At 32.6% G+C, this 26,376-nt stretch overlaps 1 protein-coding gene across 1 annotated transcript in view; it reads right to left on the bottom strand.

Annotated features, from left to right (window-relative positions):
• Positions 1–26,376, bottom strand: part of LOC123659164 (OTU domain-containing protein 7B-like) — a 46,062-nt gene that overhangs the window by 11,087 nt on the left and 8,599 nt on the right. The window contains exon 2 of the mRNA XM_045594420.1: positions 10,992–11,044. Within this exon, the coding sequence (XP_045450376.1) occupies positions 10,992–11,034 (43 nt within the window). The 5' untranslated portion in view covers positions 11,035–11,044. The remainder of the gene's footprint in view (positions 1–10,991; positions 11,045–26,376) is intronic.

The raw sequence follows: 26,376 nt of genomic DNA, 5'->3' as shown, positions 1-26,376 counted from the left end.
TATACACATACGATATACACAGTACATATACCAAAATAACATTTTTTACAATTTTTGCCTGTCTGTTTGTTCCGACTAATTTTTTGAAACGGCTGGACTGCTTTTGATGGGACTTTCACTGGCAGATAGCTGATGTAGTAAGGAGTAACTTAAAAAATAATAAAATAAAAATAAAAATGCCTTTTATTTCTTGCGTCATTTCATTACAGTTTTTTGACTAAAATTATTGTATTTAATAAATAAATTTGGAAATATATAGTTGAGATGCATGAACCCCTCTCAGTTAAAGGCCTCCTCCAGAGAATACTACGTGACTCTATCTTTAGCTATGTCTAGCCAGTCCCGGCCTGCGGTGTCTATTAAAGTCGTCAGCCCATCTCGCAAGCGGTCTTTCTCCTCTTCTGTAGCCTTGCGGACCTGTCCACTCTGTAGCCCGTTTCGTCCATCTTTCGTCAGTTAATCTAGATACATGTCCAGCCCATTTACATTTTGATTTCATAGCGAAATTTAATGCGTCGATCACTTCTGACTTCTCTCTAATAATCGTGTGCCTTATTTTCTGTATTTTTCTGATCCTAGCATGCTTCTTTCCGTGGCTCTCTGAGTTGTTTTAATTTTATGATGTAAATTTCTATGTTTGAGATGCGTAAGTTAAAGAAGGCAGAAGTCATGTATTCATTATTTTCCTTTTCAAATTCACAGAGAAATGTCCTTTTAGAACTTATTTATTGCTCTAAAAAACTTGCTCCAGGTTTTTTGAATTCTTATAAACCCAAATTATTTAGTTAAGAAAAATTACATATGTACGGTTATTTCCGCATAAATTATATCGATATGTATTAACAATTTGCGTATTTTTACGTCTCGGTACACAATCACTTGCAGGGCTTTGATGAGACAATGGGAGTAATGGAGCGCGGAACGGATGCGATCGACGTGATCAGGGCGACGGTTCGCTAAGCGTAATGTATTACATAATTTTATACGAGGTCGAGCAGCCGGCTTTGCTTATGAGAGCGATTAAGACTTGAAAAATAAAAGATAAAAATCGAAGATTAAGTACGTAAAATCTTCGTTGGTCGTCCGTATGTTTGGTGTATCTTCTCTTTGTATGATGATTTAGAGGTTAGGCAGGTTGATTGAATTGCCTGATGGCTTTTAATTGTGCCAGTGAAGGGTAGTCGATCAGGAAGCTAACTCAAGGCTCAATAGCAATGGCATTAGGTAATCAAGAAGCACAGATGATAGTGATTAAACGCGGTCCGAGTGGCTTTGTGTTGCAGATTTGGTTTTTAATATTTATTTATTTTATACTTTATTGTACATCACAAATATATTACAAACAAAGCATAAAGATAGCTACAGACAGTGAAGTGCAATGGGCGGACTTATGGCTAATTAGCCATTTCTTCCAGACAACCCATTATTAATATGTGGTATTAAAGTCATAATTGCTGTTAATTCATTCATTAATAAGTTAAATACAATTGATCTACAATGAATTAAATTACAAAGCAAACTAAAACGGATACAATAGGTTACATGCGTATAGTATTACACAAATACGTGTCTCAAAAATTTATAATAATTAACTTTTTAAAAGTAAGGTTACAATCAGAAGACTGTAACGTAAGTTTTTTATGCTTTTTTACCTTTTTTCATATCACAGCTGCACATTACTTTAGAAAATAAAAAAATATATATATAAAGGAAACGTTGTTGAAACATGATAGCGGGCATAGGCCAACTGTATCGTTTAAACCATCGCGTGTGTGGCGTGTCGTGTGGCGAGCCCGTTTCGTTGTTCGTCTAACTTGATATTGTGTTTAGATCATGGTCATTATATGGAACGGTATAGTGGGCAAACTCCTTTATGAATCAAATAAAACGCATGTGTTTGCGAAAAAAGGCGGGTTCATAAGCTGAGTTCTGTTTTAAACCATTCTGTTCTGGACCTCGAGGTTTTACTGCGTAACTTCCGGCCCCAATTAAATTTTGGCCTCACTTTGGTGGCAACAAAGCGTAAGGTCTGTTTAATGGTGAGCGATTACCGTAGCCTGTAACACCCAGAGCATCACAAGTGCATCGCCGACCCTATCACTGCTTATACGAATAACATAGCGCATTTTTTGAAGTCCTACTCTCCTCAGAAGCATAACATTACTTAAAAGAGCAGTCTTGATTTGACTGTGATCTTCTGTGATGTCTGGTTGCTCCACATTTTGGCAAGTTATTTTTGCTGTGCCCAAAAAAACGTATTATCCCCGATGTGAAGCCTATATAGGCCAGTAAAAATAGCCGTTTTTTGGTCAACATCGCACTAAATTTCGAATCAAACTTTTTAGGTTTAGGATCACTTACTGAGAATAAATCACAAAATGCTAACAGATTCCGGTCGAAGAAATAGAATAGATAAGTATGTACCTATAGTAAGTTTTGCAAAAATGTAACAGAAAATGCGAAATTTTATTCTCTACAATAATGGCCTCAAGAACTTTTTCACTAAAGTGCATAGTTTCAGAGATATCGGCAAAAAATATTTTTTTTCAAAATGGCGCTTGAATCTCCACCTAAATCTGTCAATTTTTTGTGATATTATTTAAGGAACGAAAACTTAGTGAAAGGTTAAATTCTATTTTAACTGACCTAATAGTTATCTAACTACATACACTTGTACACATAAAATTTTCGCCCTTACAAGTCCCAATCTTGCCAATTCCCTCGTAATTGTTAAAATTATTGTTAAGGTCTTTATTATAAGTATTGCTGTTTCGTTTAGTATTAAGTATAGAATAATAATATAATATGCCAATACTTCTTTATTCTAAGGTTATTTATAAGTGTAGCGCTATTTTTGTATTTGTCGTTTCCGTATACAATACTTAATATAAACTAACATAGCCGATGGCGATTTTTACTCATACTATATTATTGGCCAACTCGCAGTGGAGCAGTGTGTTGAATTAAATCCTACTCCTTCTCCTAGTAAGAAGTAAGTAGTAGTTTTTCAAAATACATAGAAGGACACAGACTAGATTCATTTATTCACCACTATCGTCAGTCAGTTTCTTATTGCTACATGCTAATCTTCACAACTGTTCTTGTAAGGCGGTTGAGATAGTCAATAAACAAAAATATCTAGGACTTATTATGACGATCGACTAAAATGGACTCAACATATTAATCACGTATGTGATAAGTTGCGTCCTATATTGGCTAAAATAACTTTAATTAAAAGAAAAATCCCATATAAAATTCTATTAAACCTATATAAAGCTTTAGGCGAAACAATTATATTTTACGGTCTGAGTAGCTATGGTAGAACATGTACATAAATCAAACCTCGATACAACATATAATTTGCAAATAAGAATTATGAAAGCTATAATACCTAAAAAAATTAAAACCTATTACGAAAATGATTATCACGAGCTCTTTTATTATTGTAACATAATACCAATACATGATCAGGTTAAATACATATTACTGCTCGTGCAGTTTCATAATGGTGAATACCAACATGTCATCAGGCGTACCTACCAAACACGTAGTGCGTCTCAAGTTGAATTAAAAGTACCGAGTTACAATAATCTATATGGCAAACAACTAAGTACAATAACAATATCAAATTTAGTAAACGCCCTACCAGCTTCACTAAAAAATGAAGTTACAAAAACAAATATAAAATATAAATTAAAACAATATTTCTTATCATTATTATAATTGTGTTTGCTCGCAAACGAAAAAAAAACCGACTTCAATTACATCGACGAGTAATACAACGTAGATCGACGAAAAAATAGTCAAGTAACTACGCGTTATCAAAGATTACTCAAAAAGTAGTTATCAGATCTCAATAAAATTTATATGTGACCACATGACAAACATCGGCTTTCGATTAAATTAAAAATTATTAAAATCGGTACACCCAGTAAAAAGTTATTGCGGATTTTCAAGAGTTTCCCTCGATTTCTCTGAGATCCCATCATCAGATCCTGGTTTCCTTATCATGGTACTAAACTAAGGATATCTTCTTTTCAACAAAAAAGAATTATCAAAATCGGTACTCCCAGTAAAAAGTTATTGCGGATTTTCAAGAATTTCCCTCGATTTCTCTGGGATCCCATCATCAGATCCTGGTTTCCTTATCATGGTACTAAACTTGGAATATCTCCTTTGCAACAAAAAAAGAATTATCAAAATCGGTACATACAGTAGAAAGTTATGTGGTATAATACAACGTAGGGCGACGAAAAAAGCGTCAAGTAAAAACGCATTATCAGATATAGCTCGAAAAGTACTTGTTAGATCTCAAATAAATTTAAATGGGACCAATTGACACACACCACCTTTCGATTAAAAAAAAAATTGTCGAAATCGGTCCACACGGTCAAAAGTTCTGAAGTAAAATACAAAAAAAAAAAAACAGTCGAATTGAGAACCTCCTCCTTTTTTGGAAGTCGGTTAAAAAAATAAACATGAAATAATATCGTCAAAGTAAATCGCCCCGTGTGTATCCTGCTACTACGACTGTATTATTTTGTGAGTGATTCATTGTAAAACTTGGAGGGTAGATGTGTAAAAATGTTGATCGTGTGTTACTGTTAAGTTGTTATAATTATGCTACTGACTTATTTTTGATATTGTGAGCGTACGATGTCGAATGCCGGTGTGCGGATAAATCAACGATGATTTTTGTCACACCGTTAAATGATATTTTTTTTTTTTTTTTTTTTGTTATATTCTTTGTATTTTAAATAAATAAATAATTTGTCTCGTTCCTTTTCGTTCATCAAATAAAAATGTAACTTTTTCGTTCGGCGTAGAAGCACAATTGATTTCCTTAAAATCTTAGTAAAAGAAAGTAATACTTGATTATGAACACATTAAACTTATTCGTGACAGTTGCAACGTAAGAAAATCTAGCATCTGGGGGCACGGTAGTGCCCCCGCCAAGACGAACCAAAAAAAAAAAAAAAAAAAAAACGAAAAGCACTACCTATCTTTTCTCGAAGTGCTTCGTCGTTTTTTTTGGACCTTCATAACTTGGGTTTGGATTATACCAGATAAACAAAATTCTCAGGATATGATGTTAATAGTGGACTTATTAATCATATAAAGTTTCAATTGCATAGCTCTTATACTTTAGATTTTATTGATATCTAAAAAACCCCGATTTCGTCACTCACTGATGATCATCAAAATTCTTAGAGTACTTCCTGAAGTCTCAGAAAGCTGAAATTTGGTATGTAAGCTAGTATTAGTACACAAACAACAAAAAAATTCTAAAACTTGGAACTTTAACCCCCCAACCCCTTAAACTAGGGGATGGAAGTTTGTATGAGAATTCCGCACATTTTGATGCTAGAGGTCTGAAAATTGATATAGGGACTCCTAGTTACTCCTTGTTATAAATAATAATAATAAAAAATACATAAAAAATAAAAATCGACAAATATTTTTGACATTTCATCTTAAAAATTTATTTATTGATTTAGAGTGAAAGCTTAATTACAATAGTTTTTGGTGTGAATATTTGGTGATTTATAAAAGATAATATAGAGTCTGTGTATTTAAGGAGATAAATCAGTTGGTTTTTTTCTATATTTGTATTTCTTCGTTTGACATAGTTATTAAGTTCTCTTATAGTGGTTTTTTTTTCAAGACAGCAAAGTAATTTTCTGATATATTTATTGCTGTGGATTTCGTGTTATTTAACGTTCTTCCATAATTATATGTATAAACTACTAAGTTTTCATCCACTTTGCAGTTTTCTTACGTTTCGTGTTTGTTCGGTTTTATTATAACATATATTACTTTTATTGAGAGTATTGTCCGTATTCGTCGTTTGCGGTCAATTTAGTGTTATTAATGTTCTTTATCTGGGGACACGGTAGTGCCCCCGCCAAGACGAGCCAAAAAAAAAAACGAAAAGCACTACCTATCTTTTCTCGAAGCGCTTCGTCGTTTTTTTAAACACTCATAACTTGGGTTTGGATTAAACCAGATAAACAAAATTTTCTGGATATGATGTCAATAGTGGACTTTTTAAAAATATAAAGTTTCAATTACATAGCTCTTATACTTTAGATTTTATTGATATCTAAAAAAGCCCGATTTCGTCACTCACTGATGATCATCAAAATTCTTAGAGTACTTGCTGAAGTCCCAGAAAGCTGAAATTTGGTATGTAAGCTAGTATTAGTACATAAACAATAAAAACTTTCTAAAACTTGAAACTTTTACCCCCCAACCCCTTAAACTAGGGGATGGAAGTTTGTATGAGACTTCCGCAAATTTTGATGCTAGAAGTCTGAAAATTGATATAGGGACTCCTTGTTGCTCCTTGTTATAAATAATAATAATAAAATACATAAAAAACAAAAATCGGTTATTAGATAAATATTGACTTTAGTAGTATTAAAGCACAACAGGCAGCTATAGTAGAATATAATCGCCTAAAAGCCAAGTACCGCCTTGATCTATCGCTTATTATAAACAGTAAACCAACAAAGAAAAAAGGCAAAGATAGAGAGTGATCTATGAAAAAAGGCACCTCTGATTTGCAAGAAATACACCCCAAAACAAAGAAAGAAAAAATGAACAAAATACCAAAATATTGTCATAAGCAACTTACAAAAAGAAGTGAAATCCCAACAAAAACATTTTCATGTAAAATGTTGCCAAGACGAGATCATATGGCTCGCACTGTCAAAAAGTTATCAGATCTCATGTAGAGCCAAGCTTCTAACTCTACACGCCCTAACTCTACAAGCCCTAACTTCACAAACTCTACACTTTAGTCAAAATATGTGGCTTGGCCGTTTCGCTACCGCCACGTGGGCGTAAGGTGAAAAATTTATTCACTGTTTATTACTTTTCTGTTGTACAACAGTTCTATTAAAGAAAAAATAAAAAGAAGAATAATAATTGATATATAATACAAATAAAAATAAAAAGAGAATATATATATTCCCGCGATGGGGCCAAAATGAAGAGGCAGGGGGCAGCATCGCCAGCAGCAGTAGTCCACCTCACCAGCAGTCATCATCAACAACATCGGCAGCCGGTACTAACGAAACGGCCAAGCCACATATTTTGACTAAAGTGTAGAGTTTATGAAGTTAGGGCTTGTAGAGTTAGGGCGTGTAGAGTTAGAAGCTTGGCTCTACATGAGATCTGATAACTTTTTGACAGTGCGAGCCATATGATCTCGTCTTGGCAACATTTTACATGAAAATGTTTTTGTTGGGATCATTCTTTAATTTAGTATATTGAACTAAAGTAACGGTTGCCTAAAACAATTCTAATTATTCTATTTGTTCGTCGTTTTGTATGAACGAATATTTCAGGCCCTATTCCCGTAATATGGTAGCAGTATTATTATTCTTCTGTTCTTTTTTTGTGACAATGACTAGTTAAATAATAAAATTATAATCTAAAGACCGGTTTAATAAAAAAACTTAATATCGTACATTATTTCACACATCAGTATCTATTAAATTAAAAATAATACTATTTTAAGGCATTGGATCATAATGACCTGAATGTTACATTGGGAATTTGTTCCCTAATATAATAAAATATAAATAAATATAAATAAACATAACTTAATACGATCTAAGGCGAATATTAAAATAATGTATCTAAAGAACAAACAGAAAGTCAATAAAAAGTAATCTTAAAAGAAAACAGAATAGACTGGATATTTTTAGGCACCACGCTATGTAGGACGGAGACTCTGCGTGGGCGGAATTAGGGTATGCGTTTTTATTTCGGTTCTTGCTGTTCAATTCTCAATAATGTTATATCAGTTTATTTGTATTACTAGCTGCTGCCCGCGACGTCGTCTGCGTGAACGTTATTCAGCACCAAAAATACCTACGATTATACCTTAAAAAATAACATTCATTTACCCATTTCTTCTTTACATTTCATATCTAAGAAAAATCTCATAGATGGCGCTGCTTTAAAATTGTCTTGTCTACTTATATTCATTTAATTATGTTTATCGGCTTAGTTACTTATATTGCGTGATTTTTATAGTGTGAAGCTAGCTTATATAGCATGGTTATTAACATAATAAAAACAACATTCAAATATGCGTCGTTAGATTTCACGTTGTTACAGAATGCGCTGAAGAAATAAAGGTTCACTGCTCGTTCCCCGTAGGTGTTAGCATGATAATTTGTAGCCTATATGTTGACCCGACTTCTTAATAATATTCGTGCCTTTGAAGTAAATCCATGCAGTACATCCAATCCATGCAGTTTTGAGTTTATCCCGGACTATACATACAGACAAAAAGACAAACAGACAAAAATTCTAAAAACTATATTTTTGGCTTCGGTATCGATCGTAGATCACACCCCAAGTATTCTTTTAAAAAAATATTCAATGTACAGTTTTGACTTTCCTACCATTTTATTATATGTATAGATAATGTTTTTGTTTTTCAGAAGTAACTAGCTCGACATTATTAAGTACAAGTTTTAATAATTGTGTTTGCTCGCGAACGAAAAACACCGACATTAATTGTTACATTAACAACGCATGTTCGAGATAACTCAAAAACTACACGTCTGAACTCGATCAAATTTAAATGGAACCACAAAACAAGCACTGATTTTCGATTAAAAAGTATAATCACATCGGGATACCCAGTAAAATAGTTATGAGGATAACACACATAAAAAATACACTCGAAGAAAAGTAATAAAAAAATCTTTCCAATATATCTTCCCATATTTTTCGTCTGCCAATCTTTTAGGTATTAATATTGTATGCAACTGTTTGATGCTAAATAAAAAAATATACAATAACTAGCTGCACGTAGTTTTATTTGCAAAAATTATAATCTCATGAGAATGTCGCCTACATTCATTTAAGTGTCATTGCAATCGGTTCCGTATTTTTTTGTACAAAAGAGAAACAAAAAACCATTTTTGAATTGAATCCAACTTTTGGTTTGTAATAAATCGGTACAAGGAGGATTTTTCTTTTTCATTTAAGTATTTCATTGTATAATACAATGAATTTTTCTACCAGCAGCTAATTTCATATATACAACAAATATTATTTTTATAAACGCATGTTTCGGGAAATCGAAAAGAAACACGAGCGTAAAGTAGGGTCACCTACTATCAACTGCACTAGCCACTAACAGGCCAGTCAAACGGGGATATTGTGTCCAAATAGATGACATTGCTCATTACAAATTCAAAGCATAAGGACCGTTAGTGCGTGTGTACGGACACTCAGTACTGAAAAATTAAAAAGATAAACGTATTCTTAGGTTAAACGTAAGACTTGTATAGAAACCAATCATAAAAAACCGACTTTTATTATAAAAGTCGGTTTGTTCGGTTCGGTTGTCGGTTTGCTTAAATTATAGTCGATCCTTTTTTGTAGTATATAACGTTTCTACTTACTGTTGGTGAAAAAAAAAATTAAAGTCGGTCCCTACCTACTACTAATACCTACGTTTTGTGTTTATCTATTACAAATATTTAAAATACAAATATTTTCTCTTTATAATATCATTAGTATATACATTAATAGATAATATATGAGATATTAAATTCTAACATTCCGATTGACGTGTTTAATGAATGTTCGAAGGCTGAGGTGTGTGCTTCCAAACTTGTTTAGTATATTTATCTGTTTAAATATTTTATTAATGCGCTATTAATATATAATAATATTATTTCAAAATAAATAATGTAAAGACTACTCTTAACTTCATTTTAATAGCATCATCGACGCCATTGTTAATTCACACACACACACACACACACACACACACACACACACACACACACACACACATATATATATATATATATATATATATACTACTAACTATATATATATATATATATATATATAGTTAGTAGTCATCCTCTAGGAACGAATTTCAAGACATAGGCCTAATGTCTAAGGGCCGTCGAAAGATTTTATAAAAGTCCTTTTTTACGCTACTAAGATAAAATCTGACTCCGATGTAGTTTATAGTTAGTAGACGTCCGCTAAGAATGGATTTTTCGATAGGGCCAGTTTAAAAGAGTCTAACGGCTCTCACAAGATTGTATGAAAGTCCTTCGTTTCTTGTGCTATTTCTTATGCTTGAAATTTGACACAGAGATAGTTAATAGTTAGTGGAGGTCCTCTGACTCTGACAGATGTGACGTCACGTTGGCGGAACGGTCACAGTACTTGGTTTGTAGCTGTTGCGCTGGCGGTTGCTAGTTCGATCTCCGCATATGACAAACATTTGTAATGGCCATACAGATGTTTGCTGTGGTCTGGGTGTTTGTGCAGTTTTTGTGAGTCACCCCACCGTGCCTCGGAAAGACCGTTACGCCGTCGGTCCCGGTTGTTATCATGTACACCGAATTTCACATGAATATAATTCACATGAATATAACATGTGAAAGCTACGGAACTAAGATACACTACTTACTTGGTTACGTTACGACTACATGGTTAACGCAAGTTGTATCGTTTGTTGATCTTGGAATCGTGATTGTTTTTACGTACTCCTGTTCGAAAATAATTTATTAAAGTTGCGAAACGGCGCATGGGTGGCACTCCCCGCAGCGCCGGAGCTAAGGTGAAGTCAGACGCGGAGCTCAAAGGTATTATAATAGCTTTAAATTCTTCCTCTAATCTCAAAACTTTAACCATGGATATCTCCATAACCATGGGGTTTCGAAGTGTGGCAGAGTTACTACTAGTATAGCTCCCCCTACACCCTCCGCCCTCTATCCCCAAAAACCCCATAATTCGGTTTTACTTAATTTAAAACATAGCCGGAATAATTATTGATTTGCTTGAAATATTATTGTTATTTATTAATTGTTTTATTTTCCTAGTTAATCTTAATAGAACAATACAGTTAAATTTAACATACTGATATTACCTAATATTTTTATGCCAAAATGTATAAATAAAGAAATAAAGAGCGTAATAAAATTAAAAATAATATTTACCATCTGAGTGAGCATCACCAATAGGATTGGCTTCCACCACCATGGTGATAACCCTGAAAGAAAATAAATAAAATTAAAAGAAATAAACTAAAAGGTCCAATGTTTGACGTCAGAAGTAAACGATAAGAAAATACATTGTTACTTATTTCCGCGGAATAATTACTCTCAATTATATTTTTGTTATTTATCTCAATTGTATTGCGTTTGTTGGCGTGTTTGAGCATTTCCTTAACAACGGAGTTAATTTTCAAATTTTCGATATTAATTTTTAATATGCATAATAACGTTAATTAATTAAAGGAAAAATAAATATTGTTTTTGAGTCTTTATTGCGTATCCATGTTTCTTTTTGAATTTCATAAGTACATTTTTATTTAGATTTTACTTTTCTGGTAATTAGTCTATATAAAAAGTTTCTTTAAACGTATTCCAGAATTTTGCGTTTTTTTCTTGTTCCGATTAGTTTTGATTAGTTTATATAGTTTTTATTTTTTTCCCGTAATTAGTCTGAAGATAAGTAAACTTCTTTTGGTACTAATAATGTTTACAGTGATCGTTGCCAAAAGAAAAATGCAAAATTAAAATTAAGACTCGACGTGTGCAACGATGACACATTATCTGCCCACACAAGGTTTAAAATAGCCTGACAAGCTTAATAATAAGACAGAATAACCAGTTTAATTGGCCGTTCAAATTTAGTAGCTCCTTAGTGTCTTTTTAACCGACTTCCAAAAAAGGAGGAGGTTCTCAATTCGACTGTATTTTTTTTTTTTTTTTTTTTTTTTTTTATGTATGTTACATCAGAACTTTTGCCCGTGTGGACCGATTTCGACAAATTTTGTTTTAATCGAAAGGTGGTGTGTGCCAATTGGTCCCATTTAAATTTATTTGAGATCTAACAACTACTTTTCGAGTTATATCTAATAATGTGTTTTTACTTGACGCTTTTTTCGTCGACCTACGTTGTATTATACCGCATAACTTTCTACTGGATGTACCGATTTTGATAATTCTTTTTTTGTTGGAAAGGGGATATTCCTAGTTTGGTACCGTGATAAGGAAACTAGGATCTGATGATGGGATCCCAGAGGAATCGAGGGAAACTCTCGAAAATCCGTAATAACTTTTTACTGGGTGTACCGATTTTGATAATTTTTAATTTAATCGAAAGCTGATGTTTATCATGTGGTCACGTATAAATTTTATTGAGATCTGATAACTACTTTTTGAGTAATCTTTAATAACGCGTAGTTGCTTGACTATTTTTTCGTCGATCTACGTTGTATTACTGGTCGATGTAATTGAAGTCGGTTTTTTTTTTCGTTTGCGAGCAAACACAATTATGAAGATTTATTAGTGAAGAAGGTCATTGAAATTTGGTCGTTCTTAAGATCCTTGACAATATTTTAACAATGTAGATCGGAATATTAAAAGCAATTTTGTGGAATTCTACATCGTACGTGACTCTGAATTTTTCGAATATATTTATGAGATTAAATCATATTTTCGGAGTAAATGTATAGTCATTTTGTAGTAAGTAATTGAATTAAAAATCATACCCTTTTTCGTTACTTTATTAAAACGATAAAATTGTGTAAACATCGAATCAGAACTTTTTCTTTATTTAAGTGGCATTCAAAAGCATTTTTGGATCGTCAACATTACCAATAATTATGAACTTAATAGGGATTATTATAATTATGTTAATCTATAATAAAATAATTTACGGTTAATGCAAAACTACCACCAATTTTAAATATAGTTTTAAGGAAAAGAACAGGCAACATACTTAGAAGTTTCTATAAAAAAAAACAGTCACTAAGAATCCATGATCTTATACGCAACATCATGAAGTTTCAAGATTTATCGAGATTCATCATAAAAATTAATCTTTTGCTAGATGGTACTAGAAAGCCGAGAAAATCTCAATGTCTCGGAAGAAATTCCGAGACTGATTTATGGATATACATTATCCGACAATCCGTTATAAGTAACAAGAAGAGCACGAGGTGGATTGAATTCGAATACTTTGACCTCAATAAGATAACAGAAGGCTTTTGTGCGATATATGCGAATATATTTTTCATTCTTAACGTAACCTTTCGACTATACCATACCTAATACACAATGTAAAATGAAATCTCTACACAGCACTAAATACAGCTTGTAATGTGTGTTTATTAGAGGTTCCTAACTTTGAGTTGGCAACAGTGTTTTATTTGAGAGCTCATTGAACAGCTAGTAGTTGCTTTTTGTTTAGTTTGGTTCGGCATTTCATTATGGATAGACTTAAAACAGAGCAACGCTTGCAAATCGTTGAAATTTTTTATCAAAATAATGGTTCGTCAAATTTATTATGCATACATACATTTTATGCGGTACATAATCGTAGTTCAGAGTGGCTAATTCGAATAATAATGGATCGTTTTCGGATCATTATAATGTGCATCACGTGAGACACCTAATAGTGCGCACTGAAGAAGCTAGACGCTCTATAGGAATCTATGAAGAAGATACAAATCAATCAATTCATCGCCGTCCTTAACAACTGGGACTGTGTCCTTCCACTTTATGGAAGATTTTACGAAAGGATGTTGGCTTAAAAGCTTTCAAGATTCCATGGCCACATGGCCAAAATCATATTTAATCATTAATGTCATAAAATTTCAATCAAATAAAGCCCGTTTCCTTGATATTAAAAACATATTTGTTTATTTAATTATGATTTAAACTTGTGTAACTCAAAAAAAAAACATGCTTTATAACAATAAAGCGCTGTAAAATTTTCTTGACGCGTTTACGCAACGACAGCAATATTCATACAGTAGAAGTGTCGGAACTTCAACTAGGCTACTCCACTGCAGCTGGCTGGAAAATTCCACTTCCAAGTAGTAACTATCGCTATCAGATAGTTATAATAATAACTAGGACCGACAGCTTTACGTACTCTCTGGAAGGACATACACCTAGACCAATTTTTTGTACAATAACGAATATCTAACTTGAGCGACCACTAGTGGACAAATACACCAGAACATTCAATGCTTATATGGTAACGGATCATAACCTGAGAGTCGATTAAAACGTTACGTAAAATGAGGTCTCAAATGAAACCTTATATGGCATCATCACATGGGCGTGATCAAACGCCGGGCTATAAGGGAAACGGTATAGTGGGCGGAAATTCGAAACCGTATCTAGTTAATAAGTATTAAAGTTGTTTTGTAAGTTTTTAATAACCAAAACATAAAGATGAATAATCTTTTTTTTTCTAATTTTGTACTACGTATGTACGTAATCTTTGCAAGTAATTATTTATTACTTTCAAATTTTATATGAAGCGGAACCATTTTATTTTAATTGTGTGCATAGGCGTAATTCGCTAATTAAAATTATTAAAAAGTTCGTTTGTTTTTCCAATAAAAAAATCTTTTATTTTGAGACTGCGACTAATAAAACTTATTTTTTCATGAATATTCTGTAATTATACACACCTATAGTACATTATCTAAATCAAATTTCAACCAGATATATTAAACTGTTCTGGCATCAATGGGCAACAAACATCAATTCGCCCTGAAGAGAGATACCTACACACACTTAAGTAACGAAAGTTCAAAAAATCTATATTTTAGATATGTCGTGGTAAAATATCGTAGTATTGCAAAGCAATCAGCAATTCAGTGCAAGAATCTAAAATTTGTTACTACATCTGATAAGAAACGCATATGGTGTATTTATTGTATCTTTGGTTTATAATTATACTAGCGACCCGCTCCGGCTTCGCACGGGTATAAAATATAATTATAGCCTATGTCATTCACTGAAAAAATGATTAAAATCGATCCAGTAGTTTTGATTTATTCATTACTGCCCGTGGCCCGCACGCGTTAACTTAGAGTAAAAGCCGGCCGGAACCGCCGCAAACGCTACGTACCGCGATTTTTAAATCTGTAATATCTTCGAAAATTAGCCATTATTTGTCGTAAAAAGTAAATGACAAAAAAATGTTATTGTGGGATATCCATAAGAGATAGGTATATACCATCGCGGAGTTTTCTGTAGACCTTTTCAATGTGTACAATACTTAGTACATTATTTTGATAAATCTCGTAGGGTTCAGCCTGCGTTTGCAATTTAAGCGAAAAAAATAATAATTATTTACGACATAACATCAGAAAACTCAAAAATAACAGTATTTCTCCACTATTTAATGGATGTTATTGTACATATAAACCTTCCTCTTGAATCAATCTATCTATTAAAAAGAACCGCATCAAAATCCGTTGCGTAGTTTTAAAGATTTAAGCGTACATACATGTGCAGGGACAGAGAAAGCGACTTTGTTTTATACTATGTAGTGATAATGTATGCGACTTAAAAATGATAATGACGTTGCACGCCACTCGGAAAATATAGCTTGTAACTGTTTAAAATTTAACATCTTAGTAATAATCTTTGTGTACCTACCTATATTCGCAATAAAGTCAATTTGAGTTTGAAAAATATTAAATTGTTCGCGTACACAGCAGGATTAACGCTCGAAATGAACAAATAATGTTATTATATGTTTTGCAACTGTCGTAAAGCATTAATAAATGTACCAAGTTAAAACTGTTTTTAGAATCCTGCTCAAACACATCAAAAGTTGGTAAATATCAGGGTGAAATCAAATGTTATCTACGGAGGCGACTTTGATGAGGTGTCTGGATGTTTGAAGTTATGAATATAATTATCAACTTTGTGTGTTATTCAAAAACATAAACATTTTTGATTACTGTATTTTATAAAGTTTTGTTATTTTTGTAGTTAAAAATAGGAGAATAGATGAAACTGTCTACCTACCATGTCTTTTTTTTTTAAATAAAACAAGACTCAGCAAATAACTATACGATATTTTGTGTAAAATCTATGTTAGTGTTTTGTAAGTTGGCGTAATAATTAAATTAATAAATAAAATATTCGAAATTTATTCTTTTGAAATATTAATATTTAATTTTTTGTGTAATTAAGAGATCAAACGATCTCAAATACGAAGGTTTATTACGTCTTCAAAATAATGAAATTTCTAAAAATATTTTTAGATACTAATAGTTATACCTAATCTTGGTCAAAATATGGAGCAGACCGACTTGGGATTTACCGACCTTACAGAAGACCACAACCAAATAGTTATCAAGTGCTCAGGAACACTCCTGGCAGACCGTACGCTTCTTTACGTATCTTACAGGTAAGTACAAAAATGTTTTACTGATTTAGAAATCTAGTTACATTTCATAAAAGAAGACTGTTAGACAAAACTATTTTTTTTTTTTTTTTTTTTTTTAATACAGAAACCGGGTATAAAATAATCTCAGTCTGCGAAGGATCTCAATCACGTGCAGTAACAATGTTTTGTTGGTACTTTTAGTACGCAATCATTTGTTGTGCAATATGCTAAGTACATTACATATGGAATAGTTTGAAGTGGGTGTGGATGACTAACTGGAAGAGTAAACAATAAAATTACGTTTTTGAATGAAATTACCATCTGTTATTGCATCGTTTGATAGTGCCTATTGTTTATGAGACAATAATTCAAATAAGAGCATAATATCTCGCAAATGAAAAAGTAATATATATTTTAAAAAACGACATTAATAATTTTAAAACAAATGAGCAATGGTGGTCATCACTAAAAGCGATTTCTTACAAGCAACCATGAGTAGAGAAAAATTTTCAGTTAAACAGATGCAGGTTAGTTAAATTGGTGCACAATGTACTCTAAAATATATTACAACTAGCTTCTGTCCGCGACTTCGCCCGAGGGGAACAGTTTCTTTGGGCAAGCTGAGGAAGCTCTCAAAAGGAAAATAACCCGATTTTGAAACATTCTTCATTGGTGCTCCGCTCCTACTGGTCTTAGCTTGATGATATAAAGCCTATAGCCTTCCTCGGTAAATGGGCTATATAACACTGAAAGAATTTTTCCAATTTAACCAGTAGTTTCTGAGATTAGCGCGTCCAAACAAACAAACTCTTCAGATTTATAAAATTAACCGGTATAGATTAAAAAAAAACCGGCCAAGCGCGAGTCGGATTCACGTACCGAGTTTTCCGTACAAATAATATTTTAAAAATAATTTTATTACATGATGTCACTAAATATTTATGCTTTTCGCAATTTTCCCTTTATCTGTGGTATAGGACGTTGGTTTGTACGAAATTTCAAGATTCTTAGTTTATAGAAAATACCCTGTAGGTTTTGATTTCCTTACGAGTATCGAAAATTTGCAGCATAAACGGCTGTATCTTTTGACTGCATTGGCTTAGAAGTTTGACTTTTTTACAACTCCAAGGGACAGTAGACCTGAGTATTTGATATGAATTTAAGCTACTTTTAAGATACTTTACGCGTTTTTGATAAAAAGGGTCTTGACAGACAGACGGACAACAACGAGATCCTATAAGGGTTCCGTTTTTACTTTTAAGGTACGGAGCCCTGAAAAGAATAATTGATTCATTTAATCAGCCTGTAACGTTCCACTACTAAGCATAGGTCTCTTTCTATACGTAGGAAAATGGAAAAGATTGAAGAATTAAAAATAAAAATATCTATTCAGCATGTAATGTAGGTTTTTCCCGTAAAAAATCCCAGAAGGACAGTATAATAAAGTCTTACACTCTATAATATATTGATAATATGCAAGTAGACACCCTTAAAACGTACTTCCTGAGCCCTCTCGTAGGTCCCTTTTGTTGAGGGTTAGTGTCAATAACCTCCTCTGCCAGGATCGCTGTCTAGGGTAATAACTATAGTCATTGAATTAAGTTAGGTTAATTATTCTTACATACACTTTTCTAACGCAGAACTTTTAATTACTATATAATTATTTTTAATAAGCTACAATGTATAATAATATAATAATAATAATAAATAATAATAATAAATAATAAAATGTAATATGTGTGCAACAGAATTAGTATCGTTACCTGTATGTATTATTCTTTTACATGACGTTATCAATAGGTTTTATCAACGGTTTATGATCCATTACATTTTACATTCCGAATTACTTGTATGCCGTACTGATAAACATGTGACCCAAAAAAATATTCAAGCGTAACGTAAAAATTCGTCATTTGCAACATACTGAAGTCCACCATAATAACAATAATATTATAATAAGATTTATTTAATTTCTCACCATTATATTTTAAACATGACATTTGACTGTTACATTATAATATGAGCACTCATATTGTGGAAGACTGGTGCCTAAGCTAGGCTCGAGGCCTGTGTTTCAGGACACCAGGTCTCCCCTTAATAAAGTACATTTCAATCATCATTAATACAATAAACTATACCTATATCTGAACAGAACCAAGAGATGTCTGCATAAGATGGATGTTTAGGTAAATCGTATCCCAACAAAAACATTTTCATGTAAAATGTTGCCAAGACGAGATCATATGGCTCGCACTGTCAAAAAGTTATCAGATCTCATGTAGAGCCAAGCTTCTAACTCTACACGCCCTAACTCTACAAGCCCTAACTTCATAAACTCTACACTTTAGTCAAAATATGTGGCTTGGCCGTTTCGTTAGTACCGGCTGCCGATGTTGTTGATGATGACTGCTGGTGAGGTGGACTACTGCTGCTGGCGATGCTGCCCCCTGCCTCTTCATTTTGGCCCCATCGCGGGAATATATATATTCTCTTTTTATTTTTATTTGTATTATATATCAATTATTATTCTTCTTTTTATTTTTTCTTTAATAGAACTGTTGTACAACAGAAAAGTAATAAACAGTGAATAAATTTTTCACCTTACGCCCACGTGGCGGTAGCGAAACGGCCAAGCCACATATTTTGACTAAAGTGTAGAGTTTGTGAAGTTAGGGCTTGTAGAGTTAGGGCGTGTAGAGTTAGAAGCTTGGCTCTACATGAGATCTGATAACTTTTTGACAGTGCGAGCCATATGATCTCGTCTTGGCAACATTTTACATGAAAATGTTTTTGTTGGGATTTCACTTCTTTTTGTAAGTTGCTTATGACAATATTTTGGTATTTTGTTCATTTTTTCTTTCTTTGTTTTGGGGTGTATTTCTTGCAAATCAGAGGTGCCTTTTTTCATAGATCACTCTCTATCTTTGCCTTTTTTCTTTGTTGGTTTACTGTTTATAATAAGCGATAGATCAAGGCGGTACTTGGCTTTTAGGCGATTATATTCTACTATAGCTGCCTGTTGTGCTTTAATACTACTAAAGTCAATATTTATCTAATAACCGATTTTTGTTTTTTATGTATTTTATTATTATTATTTATAACAAGGAGCAACAAGGAGTCCCTATATCAATTTTCAGACTTCTAGCATCAAAATTTGCGGAAGTCTCATACAAACTTCCATCCCCTAGTTTAAGGGGTTGGGGGGTAAAAGTTTCAAGTTTTAGAAAGTTTTTATTGTTTATGTACTAATACTAGCTTACATACCAAATTTCAGCTTTCTGGGACTTCAGCAAGTACTCTAAGAATTTTGATGATCATCAGTGAGTGACGAAATCGGGCTTTTTTAGATATCAATAAAATCTAAAGTATAAGAGCTATGTAATTGAAACTTTATATTTTTAAAAAGTCCACTATTGACATCATATCCAGAAAATTTTGTTTATCTGGTTTAATCCAAACCCAAGTTATGAGTGTTTAAAAAAACGACGAAGCGCTTCGAGAAAAGATAGGTAGTGCTTTTCGTTTTTTTTTTTGGCTCGTCTTGGCGGGGGCACTACCGTGTCCCCAGATAAAGAACATTAATAACACTAAATTGACCGCAAACGACGAATACGGACAATACTCTCAATAAAAGTAATATATGTTATAATAAAACCGAACAAACACGAAACGTAAGAAAACTGCAAAGTGGATGAAAACTTAGTAGTTTATACATATAATTATGGAAGAACGTTAAATAACACGAAATCCACAGCAATAAATATATCAGAAAATTACTTTGCTGTCTTGAAAAAAAAACCACTATAAGAGAACTTAATAACTATGTCAAACGAAGAAATACAAATATAGAAAAAAACCAACTGATTTATCTCCTTAAATACACAGACTCTATATTATCTTTTATAAATCACCAAATATTCACACCAAAAACTATTGTAATTAAGCTTTCACTCTAAATCAATAAATAAATTTTTAAGATGAAATGTCAAAAATATTTGTCGATTTTTATTTTTTATGTATTTTTTATTATTATTATTTATAACAAGGAGTAACTAGGAGTCCCTATATCAATTTTCAGACCTCTAGCATCAAAATGTGCGGAATTCTCATACAAACTTCCATCCCCTAGTTTAAGGGGTTGGGGGGTTAAAGTTCCAAGTTTTAGAATTTTTTTGTTGTTTGTGTACTAATACTAGCTTACATACCAAATTTCAGCTTTCTGAGACTTCAGGAAGTACTCTAAGAATTTTGATGATCATCAGTGAGTGACGAAATCGGGGTTTTTTAGATATCAATAAAATCTAAAGTATAAGAGCTATGCAATTGAAACTTTATATGATTAATAAGTCCACTATTAACATCATATCCTGAGAATTTTGTTTATCTGGTATAATCCAAACCCAAGTTATGAAGGTCCAAAAAAAACGACGAAGCACTTCGAGAAAAGATAGGTAGTGCTTTTCGTTTTTTTTTTTTTTTTTTTTTGGTTCGTCTTGGCGGGGGCACTACCGTGCCCCCAGATTATAGGGTTCGTTAAAAAATAATTATTTTTAGAATTTGCCTGACTGGACATTTGATCCGGTATCGCGCTGAATCTGTTGCATGAAATTGAACGCAGTTTTCCGACTAGGCAGCATCGTCTAATATTTCTAGCTTTAAATCTAGTCTAGGTTTCGTCTAGATGCTCCAAACAATTGTAAGGAAATTATAGCTAAGTCGTTTTGTACGCTAAGTATCTAAGTCAACCGAAGCCCCGGGTGTGACCTAGTGTTTTATACGATTAATCGGAATACAGACGTCCTCAATACAATATTTAGGACAAGGATAGAATTAGAATCATCTCATGTCTATCGTAACGACTGAACCATCGCGAAGCCTTACTGTCGATTGAAATAAAACAAAGCGGATTATACGGGCTTTCGCAATAATTACTATTTTTTTTTTTGTTTAAGTAAACAATACTTACGGGTAAATATTAAGGATGAATATGTTAATAGCTTAAATTACCACTTTTTAATTTGTTTCAGTTAATATTATAAATACGTAGTAGGTATACTCTTAAAAGCGTTTGTATTAATAATAAAACAAATTTACTATTAAATACCATTTATAAGGTGAAGATTATGTAGGATTAGCGTTTTTTTTTTTTTTTTTTTTATCACGCAATTGAAACAACAGCCCTAATGAGCTAATAAAAATGAAAATAAAATCTAAAAAGTATCAACAAAACAATTAAAGTACAATATTGAAATTATTAATAGAATAATATTTGTATTAACGTATTACAATAGCTATATCCCACGGATATGCCCACGTGTCCTGATTCCGTGACAAATTTGGAATACACGATAAAAGTTAGTTCTTGTCTTCAAGTAACTTTTCGCTTTACTCGCGAACTAGGTATTCAATTTTATGAGCAAAAACCATTGTTTTTGAATATAGGAACCGTTTGTAAAAAAGGAATGGCTTAAAACTTTTTAAGTCTTTTTCTTTTTAGGGACTTTAATATTTATAGACAGTTCAGTACCATCGTTGGCCTTAAGACTTCAAACAGTAAACAAATATCAACTGGTCCAATAGTTTTACCCTAGTGGCATTAACATTTAACCTTCCTAAAACTTTCGCTTTCCTTATATTTATACGGATTCGAATTATTTTGGAGGACGTAAAACTCCAATAAAGCGACGAGATTTCCAAACACACACTCTTTGACAATCCGGAAGTGAAGCCGAGACTAATACGGTTGCACGCCTGCGGAGGTCGACTAGGCTACTTTGTAAGTTTGTACAAAATAAAGGATTACTAATAAAGGAAGTACGCTTAATGCGGTGATTTTCTTTGTTTATATCATTACAAAATGTTCTTGGCTTCCGGTGTTAGGAAATAAAGTTAATGCTAAAACGATATAATTCTTTTATTGTTGTTTAATACAGAGTTTTTTTGTGTGTTAATTAAATGCATTAACAGATGGTTATATATGTTTAATTTAATTAAGTTATATATGATTAAGCTCTTATTCTTCTCCTACATGGGGAAAGAGATCTGTAGCAATGAGATATTACAGGCTGAAGTAAAATATATATTAAATATATTCTTATATAGATATACTTAATTATATAAATACTATTAAAAGCATACGCCTATGTCTCTTAAATAAAAATGTATTATATATTTTGATACTACAAATAACCACTTTAATTTATTTTTTTTACATATTGCCTTGAAATTTTCATGACATCAAACTCGCAGCTCCTCAGTCCCTAACCATGGCGTCTTAACGTCGCCGATATATCGGGAGTTTTAACCCTAGATCACTAACCTTCGTCGAAACGACGACGCGGACTTGAAAAAAGTGCTATAAATTTTGAGTGCGTCGTCGTACGCATTCCAGATTCCGGCTAATCTCAGTCGACATACAGTTCTTACGGCACACGGGTGTATTTTTGTTTAGGAGCCCTGTGTGCGCCATTCCAGCCACCATGAGTCGTCGAATCGACGAAGGTTAGTATTAACGTTATTCTTGCAGTATTATTTTTCATTCTTTTTTGGTGCTATAATTATTTTGGTGTTTTGTAAACTTTGTACTTAATTTGCCTACATTGAAATAAGGACCCACATTATTTTTATTTCAATATATTTTTATTTTAGATACGATTCGTCAGCTGTTATTAGATATTAATAGTGACGAAGAAAACGGCTCTGAGAGTTAGAAAGAAGACCACCTTGACGCTGATTCGGCTTATGAAACAGATGGTGAGGAAGAAATTTGTTTTGTGACAAAACAACCACCTTCACCTGAAGACATCCAGGCAAAGTTCATCTTCACCAATTGAAGACCCGTGAGCTAGTACTTCAAGTCAGTCACACGAATTAATTATTACACCACCAAGTAATATTATTCGCGGAAAAGGCAAAGGCAAGGTCATCAGTGAAACAGAGTTCATGAAGCCGAACAGCTTCAAAAAATATTGTTCATAATAGACCTGGACCCACGTGTAATTGTAAAAACGAACTAGATCAGCTTTCTTTATTTTTATTTTTTGTAACTGATAATATGATTGATTTAATTGTAACCCATGCCAGGAACCAATAGTTCTATTTCTACACACGAGACTGATCAAAGAAAAGATGCAGTTAGTTTTCCTATCGCCGAAAAAAGAAAAATTTGTGCAATTTGCCCCTTCATAAGGCGAACAATGACGAAGAGTTATTGCACCAAGTGCAATAAATCATTGTGTGGCGAACACAAACTTGACATTTGTCACAAATGTATTAATTAATAGTTTTTTTCTTTAATGTTTCTTTATTTTGTTGATTTTACCACTAAATTTTGATATTTTAATATATTTTTAAGTCTTTGTTTTTTTAAGATAATAAGATTTAAGCATTTAATAAAACAAAAATGTACAAATGCGTACAAACACCGGTCTCAATTAAAATAGTGTCAAAGTAATTATAATGCAATTTTAGTAAATAAAAAACTTATATACATGTTAACAAATGATTATTGTAATAAATAAGTAAAACACATATGAATATTTTATTCCATAAACCCTTAGAAGCCTCCCTTTAATACGGCGTAGTCGAAACGACGAAGGTTAGTCATAAGCGTTGTAAAATAAGGTTAGTGATCTAGGGTTAAAATGATAATATTAGTAAATCCTGTATATGTAAATGTGTTGAAAACTTGTAAACTAATATATAAAAATGCCATGTTTAATAGTCTAGACATCAAGAATTACCATAATATAAATTCTAGGACGTTTCATGGAATTAAGCATGTTGAGTTTGTGTAAGAATAAAGAGAATTGAATCAATGAAAAAGTAAAAAACCTGAACGCCTTTAACCAATATCTTTAAACAAAAGTTGAAGGGAACGTTCGTGTACATTACTATAAACCGGTCACGAAGGTCACGTATCTCTCTGAGGTAGAAGACTAAGCATATTACTAAAGATTTTTTTCAATATTAATAGCGAAAATAAACAAAATCCAATGAAGTAATGAAATTGTTGAATATATTATAGTTAATACCTTCGTCTAAAGAAGATATTGTTGATTCGCAATTTTCGTTACGAAAGATTGAAAAGAGCTAAATATTTCATTACTTACAATTTTATAGTATAAGTACTGGTCACTGACTAATATTTTTACTACAAAAAAATTATTATAAATACTGGCAAAAACTGTGTAACGAAAAAAGCTAAAAAATAGGCTTCATAAGAAGTGTTACACACATAGTGCAGTCTACGTAAACTTTTTAATTGCTACTTTCCACGAAAAAGTAGTGAATAAAACATGTGACACTGTACACGTTTGTTTTAACGACAGAAGACCGAAAGCAACCTAACTATATTGTCAAACGTTCGCTACGACCGTTAAAAGATATTTAGGGTCATTGCGCCTGTTCGCGTCCACTTTGTGCAGTTGGCAAGTATGAAGAAGAAAATAAAAATGTACTAATTTCTATGAAAAATTTATTTACTGTGTTCATTATATAGTCTATTTAAAGATTAATTTTCAGTTTTGTTCGAAACGTCTTGTTATTATTTTATTTAAATACAAACTTCAGAATTAGGCGATTTACCCAGTTTGCGTCCATAAAATCCAATTTGCGTCCACCCGCTGGACCACTTCGCGTCCACCAGCTTAGAAAAGGAATAAAGAGGTGATATTTTTATGATAATGTAAAGAGAGGTTGGATTTTAATAATTTATTTATTGAAGAATTATAGTTATTTAAAAATCAACATAATATTAACATTAATAAATCACTATAAAGAAAATAAAACACCTATTTATTCTTCTAAACATTGATAGAACTTAAAATTAAAAAACAAATTAGGTACCCATGTATTTAGTAAGTAAATAGTAATTCCACCTATAAAATTCAACAATTATCTGTTCTGTGAATTTTAAAGGAATGTAAGCAATCTAAAGGATCAGCCTGCAATTATAATCACAGCAGCCTTTTGCAGTCGACTACTGGACATAGGCCTCGACAAGTTCACTCCTGTGTTTTGCCCATAGTCACAACGCTCGGCAGACGGGTTGGTGACCGCAGGGCTGGCATTGTCGTACTGAAGATGCTGCTGCCCGTCTTCGGCCTGTGTATTTCAAAGCCAGCAGTTGGATGGTTATCCCGCCATCGGTCGGCTTTATGAGTTCCAAGGTGGTAGTGGAACTATGTTATCCCTTAGTCGCCTCTTACGACACCCACGGGAAGAGAGGGGGTGGCTATATTCTTTGATGCCGTAAGCACACAGCACCACAAAGATCAGCCTTGATTAATAATTATGGAAACAAAATACGAGGTGGACACATATCTCCATTCGCATTAAATATTAATAATACCGTTATGTTTTCTTCTTCGTTACTTGGTTTTATTTGATACTAGCTAGCTCGGTTCTGCCGTGGGGTACTGCAAATAATAATTTTAAAATATAAGTTGCCAGAGCCAGCTCTCTCCTAGTCTCCACCTTGTTGTATCCAACCATGCCCAATACAAACAATGTTGGATACATCAAGGGATACAAGGGATACACGTCATTAAGCCTAAGGTAAAGAAACCTGGTGAATTTATTTTGAATACGTTCCAGCATGAGACTGTATTTGACTTCATGTGGAGACCATACTACCGCATTATACTCAAGCTGACTTCTTATTAGGGCATCATACAGTAAAGAGATTGCTTATTTTGGTATATGTACCGTGTATAAATCAATATGCATTTAGTAAAAAGCTGTTACTTTAATATTACAAACAGACACTCCAATTTTATTTATTTGTGTAGATAAGTTTTGTACCAGCAAAACTTCTCTTAAATCTTCCTCTGTGTATGTTCTTTTTTTCTTCTTCTTATCTGCAAAGAACTCATCTTAAACAGAAAAAAAAAAATAAGAAAGAAATTACTTATTTCATTCAAAGTAGAATAGGTATTAAACTTGTAGTTATTAGTTTTATGTATTAAACTTATAGAATTAATTTAAGAAATGGACGCGATTTAGTTTTATTATTAATCCCTTTAGGTATAGTTTGCGTCCATTGCGGACGCAAAGTGGAAGTTTTATAAATTCGGTGTAGTAGTTCGCGTCCACCTTATTTTAACTGTTAACTATAAAAAAAATAAGCAAATTCATAATTATTATAATTCCTTTTATCATAATCAACGCCTAGAA

This window comes from Melitaea cinxia, chromosome 13, assembly GCF_905220565.1.
Source record: "Melitaea cinxia chromosome 13, ilMelCinx1.1, whole genome shotgun sequence".
Taxonomy (NCBI): Eukaryota; Metazoa; Arthropoda; class Insecta; order Lepidoptera; family Nymphalidae; genus Melitaea; species Melitaea cinxia.
Note: the sequence above shows the minus strand (reverse complement) of the source record. Positions and strands in the feature narration are given on the sequence as shown.